We start from the raw sequence: 12,035 nt of genomic DNA on the forward strand, positions 1-12,035 counted from the left end.
TCCCAGAAGGCAGCGCGCGACGCGCTGACGTCACGACGCGGCCCTCTCCTCCCTCCCCCGCCCGGGAGCGAGCGTTGGCCTGGCGGTGACGTCACATCCTCGCGAGATCTTCCCGCCCCCAAGCCAGGCCCGGCTTTCGTCCTGGTGACCTCTGACCCCGTCCCTAATGGCCCCCCTACCCCCAATGGCAGGCAGGCCTCAATGGGCGGGCCCCCCTCTGCCCTCCCTTGGAGGGTCATTCAGTCCATCGTATTGATTGAGCGCCGACGGTGTGCAGAGCACTGTACTAAGCGCTTAGTGCTTTAGTTCGGTGCGGTGCCCACACTGTACTAAGCGCTTTTTGGTGCGGTGCCCACTGCAGCCTCCACCCCCCGCCCGGGCCGAAGGGCAGGCGGACAAGGTGCGTCATCTCCCCGAGCAGCAGCCTGCCTCCCTGGAAAGACCCCGGGCTCGGGAGCCAGAGGTCCTGGGTTCAAATCCCGACCCCACCAACTGTCAGCTGGGTGACTTCGGGCAAGTCACTTCACTTCTCTGGGCCTCAGTGCCCTCATCTGTCAAATGGGGATGAAGAGTGGGAGCCCCCCGGGGGACAACCTCATCACCTCGTAACCTCCCCAGCGCTTAGAACAGTGCTTCGCACATAGTAAGCGCTTAACAAATACCATCATCGTTATTATTATTCTCTGTGCCTCAGTTGCCTCATCTGTAATATGGGGGTGAAGCCTGTGAGCCCCCCCCCCGTGGGACAACCTCATCACCTCGCAACCTCCCCAGCGCTTAGAACAGCGTGGCTTGGTCCAGTGCTCTGCACACAGTAAGCGCTCAATAATAATAATAATAATAATAATGACATTTTATTAAGCGCTTACTATGTGCAAAGCACTGTTCTAAGCGCCGGGGAGGTTACAAGGTGATCAGGTTGTCCGACGGGGGGCTCACAGTCTTCATCCCCATTTTACAGATGAGATAACTGAGGCGCGGTGAAGTGACTTGCCCAAAATCACACAGCTGACAGTTGGCGGAGCAGCGATTTGAACCCATGACCTCTGACTCCAAAGCCCGGGCGCTTTTCACTGAGCCACGCTGCTTCTCAATAAACACGATTGAATGAATGAATGAGTGAATGGAAAGGGCACGGAGTCAGGGGTCATGGGTTCGAATCCCGGCTCTGCCAACTGTAATAATAATGATAATGATGATGGCATTTATTAAGCGCTTACTATGTGCAAAGCACTGTTCTAAGCACTGGGGAGGTTACAAGGTGATCAGGTTGTCCCACAGGAAGCACTCAATAAATACGATTGAATGAGTGAATGAATGGAAAGGGCATGGGCTTTGGAGTCAGGGGTCATGGATTTGAATCCCGGCTCTGCCAATTGTAATAATAATAATAATAATGATGGCATTTATTAAGCACTTACTATGTGCAAAGCACTGGTCTAAGCACATGGGAAGGTTACAGGGTGATCAGGTTGTCCCACAGGAAGCACTCAATAAATACGATTGAATGAATGAATGAATAGAAAGGGCACGGAGTCAGGGGTCATGGGTTCGAATACTGGCTCTGCCAATTGTAATAATAATAATGGCATTTATTAAACGCTTACTATGTGCAAAGCACTGTTCTAAGCACTGGGGAGGTTACAAGGTGATCAGGTTGTTCCACAGGAAGCGCTCAATAAATACGATTGAATGAATGAATGAATGGAAACGGCAAGGAGTCAGGGGTCATGGGTTTGAACAGCGGCTCTGCCAATTGTAATAATAATAATAATAATGACGGCCTTTATTAAGCGCTTACTATGTGCAAAGCACTGTTCTAAGCACTGGGGAGGTTACAAGGTGATCAGGTTGTCCCACAGGAAGCGCTCAATAAATATGATTGAGTGAATGAATGAATGAATGGAGAGGGCACGGGCTTTGGAGTCAGGAGTCATGGGTTCGGATCCTGGCTCTGCCAATTGTAATAATAATAATAATAATGGCATTTATCAAGCGCTTACTATGTGCAAAGCACTGTTCTAAGCGCTGTGGAGATTACAAGGAGATCAGGTTGTCCCACGGGGGGGCTCACAGTCTTAATCCCCATTTTCCAGATGAGGGAACTGAGGCCCAGAGAAGTGAAGTGACTTGCCCAGAGTCACCCAGCTGACAAGTGGCGGAGCCGGGATTCGAACCCCTGACCTCTGACTCCCAAGCCCGCGCTCTTTCCACCGAGCCACACTGCTTCTCGATGAATGGATGGAATGGATGGAACACACACACACACACACACACAAAAAAACCAAAACCTAAAAACCTAACCGGTCTTTCTTTCTGTCACAGATTCGACTCCTGCAGAGTCCCTGAGGAAGCTGAAGTCTAATGGGTGTTCAAGGACTTTGGAAGCTGCTTGAGTGCTCCGGAAGGGAAGTCAACCCAGAGACTCTGGAAGGAAAGATTCTTGCCGTTGGTATCCTTAAAACTGGCCTGACCTCTGAAACTTTAATTTGCTTTATGCTTTGTGGAACTAACTCATACCTCTTCTTGCGAACAGAGCCCTCCCTCCCCCCGCATCACCCCGACTCGCTCCCTCCTGTCTAATCAATCAATCAATCGTATTTATTGAGCGTTTACTGTGCTTGACCTCTGAAACTTTAATTTGCTTTATGCTTTGTGGAACTAACTCATACCTCTTCTTGCGAACAGAGCCCTCCCTCCCCCCACATCACCCCGATTCGCTCCCTCCTGTCTAATCAATCAATCGTATTTATTGAGCGTTTACTGTGTGCAGAGCACTGGACTAAGCGCTTGGGAAGTACAAGTTGGCAACACATAGGGACGGTCCCGACCCAACAGTGGGCTCACGGTCTAGAAGGGGGAGACAGAGAAGAAAACAAAACACATTAACAAAATCAAATGAAAACAAAATAAAAATAAAACAAAATAAAATAAATAGAATAGATATGTACAAGTAAAGTAAATAAATAAATAGAGTAATAAATACGTACAAACATATATACATATATACAGGTGCTGTGGGGAAGGGAAGGAGGTAAGGAGGGAACACTCCAGGGGTTGTCCATCCACCTACGTATCAAACAAAAACTCCTCTCCAATGGCTTTAATCAATCAATCAATCAATCAATCAATCGTATTTATTGAGTGCTTACTATGTGCAGAGCACTGTACTAAGCGCTTGGGAAGTACAAATTGGCATCACATAGAGACAGTCCCTACCCAACAGTGGGCTCACAGTCTAAAAGGGGGAGACAGAGAACAGAACCAAACGTACCAACAAAATAAAATAAGTAGGATAGAAATGTACAAGTAAAATAAATAAATAAATAAATAGAGTAATAAATATGCACTAAATAAAATAAATAAATAAATAAATAAAATAAAATAAATAAAAACTAAATAATAAAAAATAAATAAAACTAAATAATATAAAATAAATAAATAAATAGAGTAATAATAAAGCTCAACATCTCCTTGTCCCCTCCTACCTCACTTCAGTTCTATCCTCCGTCCCCACCGTATCACTCTTGTATATATATATATGTACACATCTATAATTCTATTTATTTATAATGAACACCCGTTACTTGTTTTGGTGTGTCTCAATCTGTAATTCGATTTCTTTGTATCGATGCTATTGATGGCTGTTTAGTGGTTTTGATGTCTGCCTCCCCCCTTCTAGACTGTGAGCCTGTTGTAGGCAGGGATTGTCTCCCTTTGTTGCCGAATTGTACTTTCCAAGCGCTTGGTACAGTGCTCTGCACACAGTAAGTGCTCAATAAATACTATTGAATTATGAATGAATGAGTGAATTGACTTCTGTTGTGAGGTAGTGGCCGCGTCTTCTGTAGTATCTGTTAAGCTCTTACTATGTAATAATAATAATAATAATGGTGGCATTTGTTAAGCACTTACTATGTGCAAAGCACTGTTCTAAGCGCTTGGGAGATACACAGTGATCAGGTTGTCCCACGTGGGGCTCACGGTCTTAATCCCCATTTTACAGAGGAGGGAACTGAGGCTCAGAGAAGTTAAGTGACTGGCCCAAGGTCACACAGCAGACGTGGTGGAGCTGGGATGTACTAGGCAGTGTACTAAGCTCCGGGGTAGATCAATTTGTACTTCCCAAGCGCTTAGTACAGTGCTCTGCACATAGTAAGCACTCAATAAATACGATTGATGATGATGATGATGATGATCGCAGTCCCAAACGGGGCCCACAGTCTTAATCCCCATATTACGGGTGAGGTAACAGGCTCAGAGAAGTTAGTGACTTGCCCAAAGTCACAGCAGACAAGTGTCAGTCCTGGGATTAGAACCCAGTCCTTCTCACTCCCAGGTCCGTGTTCTATCCACTAATAATAATAATAATGACGGCATTTATTAAGTGCTTCCTATGTGCAAAGCGCTGTTGTAAGCGCTGGGGAGGTTACAAGGCAATCAGGTTGTCCCACGGGGGGCTCACAGTTTCAATCCCCATTTTCCAGATGGGGGAACTGAGGCCCAGAGAAGTGAAGTGACTTGCCCAAAGGCACACAGCTGACAAGGTCATGCTTCTTTGCCTTTCACGTAATATTCCAGGGTCAGCACTTGGCAAATTCTTAGAACAGTGCTGGACGCATAGCAAGTGCTTAATAAATACCATAAAAAATCACATTGTGTCTACTTTAGCATTTAGCACACAGCAAGTGCTTAATTTATTTATTTATTTATTTATTTATTTTACTTGTACATTTCTATCCTATTTATTTTATTTTTTTGGTATGTTTGGTTTTGTTCTCTGCCTCCCCCTTTTAGACTGTGAGCCCACTGTTGGGTAGGGACTGTCTCTATGTGTTGCCAATTTGTACTTCCCAAGCGCTTAGTACAGTGCTCTGCACATAGTAAGCGCTCAATAAATACGATTGATTGATTGATAAGGATTTTTGTACATATATATATGTACACACACACACACACATATATATATATATATATCCCTCTTAACCGTAAATTCGTTGTAGACAGGAAATCATCATCATCATCATCAATCGTATTTATTGAGCGCTTACTGTGTGCAGAGCCCTGTACTAAGCGCTTGGGAAGTACAAGTTGGCAACACATAGAGAAAGTCCCTACCCAACAGTGGGCTCACAGTCTAAAAGGGGGAGACAAAACCAAACATACTAACAAAATAAAATAAATAGAATAGATATGTACAAGTAAAATAAATAGAGTAATAAATCTGTACAAACATATATACAGGTGCTGTGGGGAAGGGAAGGAGGTAAGATGGGGGATGGAAATGTGTTTAGTATTCATTCATTCATTCAATCGTATTTATTGAGCGCTTACTGTGTGCAAAGCACTGTACTAAGCGCTTGGGAAGTACAAGTTTGCAACGTAGAGAGACGGTCCCTACAAAACAGCGGGCAGGGGCACACCCTCAATCGTATTTATTGAGAGCAGGACAGTGTACTAAGCGCTAGGAGAGCGCATCACAACAATATAACAGACATTCTCAACCCACAGCGACCTTACAGTCTTCCCCCGTCTAGACCATCATAAGCTCGTTGTGCGCAGGGAATGCGTCCGTTTATTGCTCCGTTGTACTCTCCTAAGCGCTTGGTACAGTGCTCTACCCACAGTAAGCGCTCAATAAATACGAATGAAGCAAGCAGGGTTCCGGGGGAGGAAAAAGGGAGCTTATTATGTGCCAAACACTGTTCTAAGCACTGAAAGCCTACAGCCCCTGGTATTCCCAGGCAGTGTCCCATCCAAGTACTAACCAGGCTCGACCCTGCTTCGCTTCCAAGATGGGGCGCGTTCAGGGCGGTATGGCGGTACTTTCCCAAGCGCTTAGTAAAGTGCTCTTCATATATTAAGTGCTCAATTAAATATGAGTGATGAAAATATATGAAATATAGAGAGTGATGATGAAATCAAGGGTTTTTTTTGTACTCAAAGAAGATGGCATTGATGGTGCAGACTGAGCCCTTTCCTTCCTCTCCCCCTCGCCCCCCTCTCCATCCCCCCCCATCTCACCTCCTTCCCTTCCCCACAGCACCTGTATATATGTTTGTACATATTTATTACTCTATTTATTTGTTTTGCTTGTACCTATCTATTTTATTTATTTTATTTTGTTAGTACGTTTGGTTTTGTTCCCCGTCTCCCCCTTTTAGACTGTGAGCCCACTGCTGGGTAGGGACCGTCTCTATGTGTTGCCAACCTGTACTTCCCAAGCGCTTAGTACAGTGCTCTGCACCCAGTAAGCGCTCAATAAATACGATTGATGACGATGCAGTTCCCTCCGTGGTTTGCGTGGGTTAACCGCGCCGTGCCCACGCGAAGACCGTCCCTCGTAGCGCTTAGGTGTTTGCCGTGTGCCCTGGCCAGCGTTGTTTTCCCCCTCTTGTCTCCCCATCCTCTTCTCCAACACTCCGTTTTGGGGGTGAGGTTGCCGGTTTGAAGTCGCAGCTTCTCCCATCAGCGCCCTGATCCTGCCAACTTGTACTTCCCAAGCGCTTAGTACAGTGCTCTGCACATAGTAAGCGCTCAATAGATACGATTGATGATGATGATGATGATGATTAGTCACGGCCATCCTCTCGCCCGTGGCCCTCTCTCTAGACTTGAAGTGGCGTTCCTTTTCCACAAGCGTCGCCAGGGCTGAGGCCTGTGGGTCCTTCAATTAATCGGTGGTGTTTATTAAGCACTCACCGCGTGCAGAGCGCCTGAATTTTCACGGGCATAGCGTGCAAGAAAATCTCCCTCTTGACACGAAGCAGCGTGGCTCAGTGCAAAGAGCCCGGGCTTTGGAGTCAGAGGTCATGGGTTCGAATCCTGGCTCCGCCACGTGTCTGCTGTGTGACCTTGGGCAAGTCCCTTAACTTCTCTGAGCTTCAGTTGCCTCATCTGTAAAATGGGGATTAAGACTGTGAACCCCACAACTTGATCACCTTGTATCCACCCCCAGCACTTAGAACAGTGCTCTGCACACAGTAAGCGCTTAACAAATGCCATCATTATTATTGTTATTCTTATTCTCTGAGCTTCAGTTACCTCATCTGTAAAATGGGGATTAAGACTGTGAGCCCCACAACTTGATCACCTTGTATCCACCCCCAGCGCTTAGAACAGTGCTCTGCACACAGTAAGCGCTTAACAAATGCCGTCGTTATTATTATTATTATTATTCTCTGAGCTTCAGTTACCTCATCTGTAAAATGGGGATTAAGACTGTGAGCCCCACAACTTGATCACCTTGTATCCACCCCCCAGCGCTTAGAACAGTGCTCTGCACACAGTAAGCGCTTAACAAATGCCATCATTATTATTATTATTATTATTATTATTCTCTGAGCTTCAGTTACCTCATCTGGAAAATGGGGATTAAGACTGTGAGCCCCACAACTTGATCACCTTGTATCCACCCCCAGCGCTTAGAACAGTGCTCTGCACACAGTAAGCGCTTAACAAATGCCATCATTATTATTATTATTATTCTCTGAGCTTCAGTTACCTCATCTGGAAAATGGGGATTAAGACTGTGAGCCCCACAACTTGATCACCTTGTATCCACCCCCAGCGCTTAGAACAGTGCTCTGCACATAGTAAGCGCTTAACAAATGCCATCATTATTATTATTATTATTCTCTGAGCTTCAGTTACCTCATCTGGAAAATGGGGATTGACTGTGAGCCCCACGTGGGACAGCCTGATCACCTTGTATCCCCCCCAGCGCTTAGAACAGTGTGTTAAGCACATAGTAAGCGCTTAACAAATGCCATTATATATAAGACGGGTGCAGGGAGCCTCACTGAACCAAAGCACAGCCAAACTATTTTAGGCAGTAAGGGGAAAAAGGGTGAAATGCCAACTCTTCTCTGACCTGTAGTGATTCAGTCTGGACTTTTTTGTTCTCTTTTTTTTAATGGTATTTCCTTCAGTGGTATTTACTGAGCACTTACTGTGAGTAGAGCACTGTACTAAGCACTGGGGAGAGTACAATACAACAATAAACAGGCACAGTCTCTGCTTACAACGAGCTTATAGTCTTGTTAAGCACTTATTATTGCCGGGCCCTATTTTAAGCACTGGAGTAGGTACGAGCTAATCAGGTTGGACGCAATCTGTGTCAATCAATCAATCGTATTTATTGAGCATTTACTGTGTGCAGAGCACTGTACTAAGCGCTTGGGAAGTACAAGTTGGCAACATATAGAGACAGTCCCTACCCAGCAGTGGGCTCCCAGTCTAAAAGGGGCTCACAGTCTTCATCCCCATTTGACAGATGAGGTTACTGAGGCACAGAGAAGGGGATGACTTGCCCAAGGTCACACAGTAGACAAGTGGCCTCAGGCAAGTCCGTGCCTCAGTATCCTCATCTGTAAAATGGGGATATCATACCTGTTCTTCCCTTTTAGACTCCGAGCCCCATGTGGGACGGGGACTGTGTCCAATCTGATTATCTTTTACTTAGTGTTTAGCACGTAGCAGGCGAGTAGTAAGTAGCATAACTAGTATTACTGTAAAGGATTACATTATTAACATCTGCTTTTTAACTGCAGGTGGTTTTTCCTGTCTGCTTCCTCACTTGAGCAGTAGGCTTATTTTATTCAAAATTGGCAGAACTATAAGTGAGTATTTCAGTAATTACAACATTTAAGTGTCAATGAAATGCAGACATTCTCATAACCCCCTTCTGAGGCCCAAAGGGAATTTTTTTGACTTTGCTGCCTGTAGAATCAAAGTGAATATTTAGTCAGTTGTATTTATTGAGTGCTTATGTGTGCAGAGCACTGTACTAAGTGCTTGTGAGAGTCCAGTGAAACAGATTTGGTAGCCATGTTTGCTGCTTATAAAGACCTTACAAAGCCATAAGCGTAACTGCTACTCATTCATTCATTCATTGAATCGTATTTCTTGAGCACTTACTGTGTGCAGAGCACTGTACTAAGCGCTTGGGAAGTACAAGTTGGCAACATATAGAGACGGTCACTACCCAACAGCGGGCTCACAGTCTAGAAGGGGGAAAGTAATTATTATTATTACTATCATTAACACTGCTTAGCACCATGTAAGTGATTAACAAATCCCACCATTATTATTACTATTATTAACACTGCTTGGTACCTAGTAAGCGCTTAACAAATACTATTATTACTATTATTATTATAATTAACAGTGCATGGCACCTAGTAAGCGCTTAACAAATACCATCACTATTACTATTAACAGTGCTTGGCACCTAGTAAGCCCTTAGCAAATCCCATCAATATTATTACTATTAACAGTGCTTGGCACCCAGTAAGCGCCTAACAAATACCATCATTATTATTATTATTATTATTATATTGTGCCTAGCTCCAGCACTTAGCACAGTGCTTGCAGCGTGGCTCAGTGGAAAGAGCCCGGGCTTTGGAGTCAGAGGTCACGGGTTCAAATCCCGGCTCCGCCAATTGTCAGCTGTGGGACCTTGGGCGAGTCACTTCACTTCTCTGGGCCTCAGTGACCTCATCTGCAAAATGGGGATGAGGACTGTGAGCCCCCCGTGGGACAATACTCATCTGAGTAATGGCCAGGAAACACTACCAGTTTAAGTTTGACTACAGCATAAAGTCAGCAGCATTTGAGAAAATGGCTGAGTAAAGCAAAATAGGTTAAGTGGATTGTCGATGTTGATGTATTTCATTCAATTTTGAATGATTTGGGCTGTTAAAGCAGTTAGATCACTAATATAGTTCTATTTTGGGGAGTAAAATCCCTTTTATATCACAATTGCGTTGAGTTTCTTTTCTTCAGGGAATAACTTCGGGCTATAGGTTGTGGCAAGTTAGCAATAGAGAGTCTTATTTGCATGTTGTAATTTAGAAGCTTTGGTTGCAAAAATGAATTCAGACCATTTGACCTAATGATTTTTATTTTAAACCCGTTGAGACTTCAGGTTTAGCTCGAAGGTTTGCCACTCAGTAGCAGTTACTCTTATGGCTTTGTTCCCTAGTTTCAAACTATTAGTTGTGTACACTGTCATTAGAATTTTACACATTATTCTGAGGTCTTTAGTACCGAACAAGTAAATGAGATTGGATGAACCTGGAAAAGCCTTTTAAAACAGCATTTTAATTTATAGCCCGAGATATTCTGCTAATGAACACTCCCAGCAATCATCGCCTGGAGCTTGTCCAATATCTTCCGCTTTGGTACTTTAGTGTTTTGCTTAGCAGTGCTGAACAGAACTATTTTAAACCATTTTAAAGCTTGTTAAATGAGGTCGGGGGGTGGGAGGGAATGAATTATTTAAAATTAGGCAACTTTTTAAGAGTGGGGAAAAGTGAAGGGGAGACTCACTTTCAATCAGTATTTTAATTTGGGGGTACGGGTTGTTGAAGCCAGGGTCAAAACGAGGCTAGGTGACTTGTTAGACGGAAGGAGGGAATCCTCGACAAGGTTCCCCCCTCCTTGCATCATCTTGTTGCTGCTGTAGAATTCAGAATACTGGTGGGAATAATAATAATGGTGGTATCTGTTAAGCGCTTACTATGTGCCAAGCACTGTTCTAAGCGCTGGGGTAGATGCAGGGTAATCAAGTTGTCCCACATGGGGCTCACACTTTTAATCCCCATTTTATAGAAGAGGTAACTGAGGCACAGAGAAGTTAAGTGACTTTCTCAAGGTCACACAGCAGACAAATGGCGGGGGCGGGATTAGAACCCACGACCTCTGACTCCCAAGCATGCACTCTTTCCAGTAAGCCACGCCGGTCCCACCCGGTAATGCGGGTTTCTCATGGTCTTAAACGTTTGGCATTTAGGAAACTCAGGTCATTGTTGTTATTATTTTTATTGCTATTATTATGGTATTAAGCGCTTCCTACGTGTCAAGCGTTGTTCTAAATGCTAGACTAGGTGCAAGTTAATCAGGTCAGACGCAGTCCCTGTCTCACGTGGGGCTAGACAGGCACTGATTCCCCATTTTACAGATGAGGTAACTGGGGCACAGAGAAGTTCAGTGACTTGCCCAAGGTCACACGCAGCGGATGCCTGGGATTCGAACCCAGTTCCTCCGACTCCCGGGCCTCTGCACTTTCCACGAGGCCACGCAGCTCCTCGTTCAGAGGATCTGGACCAGGATCGTGGCGAAAAGGAAGGTATGAGCTCGCGATACGTGTTTTTTTCCATTAACCGTCCTTCCAGACATTAGCATCTGGCTGAACCAAGCCCTCAAAGGCGTACGGGACCGGCAGGGCAACTCCATTGAAAATGCTCACCTTCTTACTCTGTTCCATCGACTCTGCAAGCTGTTATTTTTCCGGATTCGTCCCGTTTTTGTTTTTGACGGGGAGACACCGATTTTGAAGAAACAGACATTGGTATGTACAGTCCAGTTTTTATGATCTGGGTACCACCTTTGCACGGTTATTGCACTGTGAGACGGCACGGCGACCCGTTAATGGAGGAGCTTTGGAGTTGGCGTGTGTTTCACAGGTGCAGACGGGTGAATCTGTACTACGACTGGAGTACGGTATCAATCAATCATATTTATTGAGTGCTTACTGTGTGCAGAGCACTGGACTAAGCGCTTGGGAAGTACAAGTTGGCAACATATAGAGACAGTCCCTACCCAACAGTGGGCTCACAGTCTAAAGGGGGAGACAGAGAAAAAACCAAACATACTAACAAAATAAAATAAATAGAATAGATACGTACGAGTAAAATAAATAGAGTAATAAATATGTACAAACGTATATACACATATACAGGTGCTGTGGGGAAGGGACAAAACCAAACATATTAACTAAATAAAATAAACAGAATAAATACGTGCAAGTAAAATAAATAGAGTGATAAATCTCTGCAAACATCTATACAGGTGCTGTGGGGAGGGGAAGGAGGTAAGGCGGTGGGGGGGGGCAACTTGTTATGTTGCCAACTTGTCCTTCCCAAGCACTTAGTCCACTGCTCTGCAGACAGTAAGCGCTCAATTCATTCATTCAATCATCTTTATTGAGCGCTTACTGTGTGCAGAGCACTGGACTAAGCTCTTGGGAAGGA

General features: G+C 44.7%; 1 protein-coding gene across 1 annotated transcript in view; it reads left to right on the forward strand.

The window, feature by feature from the left end:
- The first annotated feature begins 243 nt into the window (after positions 1–243).
- Positions 244–12,035, forward strand: part of ERCC5 (ERCC excision repair 5, endonuclease) — a 36,632-nt gene continuing 24,840 nt past the window's right edge. Inside the window, exons 1-3 of the mRNA XM_038759234.1 lie at positions 244–400; positions 2,326–2,452; positions 11,178–11,353. Coding sequence (XP_038615162.1) covers positions 2,365–2,452; positions 11,178–11,353 — 264 coding nt within the window. The 5' untranslated portion in view covers positions 244–400; positions 2,326–2,364. The remainder of the gene's footprint in view (positions 401–2,325; positions 2,453–11,177; positions 11,354–12,035) is intronic.

Source organism: Tachyglossus aculeatus, chromosome 17, assembly GCF_015852505.1.
Source record: "Tachyglossus aculeatus isolate mTacAcu1 chromosome 17, mTacAcu1.pri, whole genome shotgun sequence".
In the NCBI taxonomy this organism is placed as follows: domain Eukaryota; kingdom Metazoa; phylum Chordata; class Mammalia; order Monotremata; family Tachyglossidae; genus Tachyglossus; species Tachyglossus aculeatus.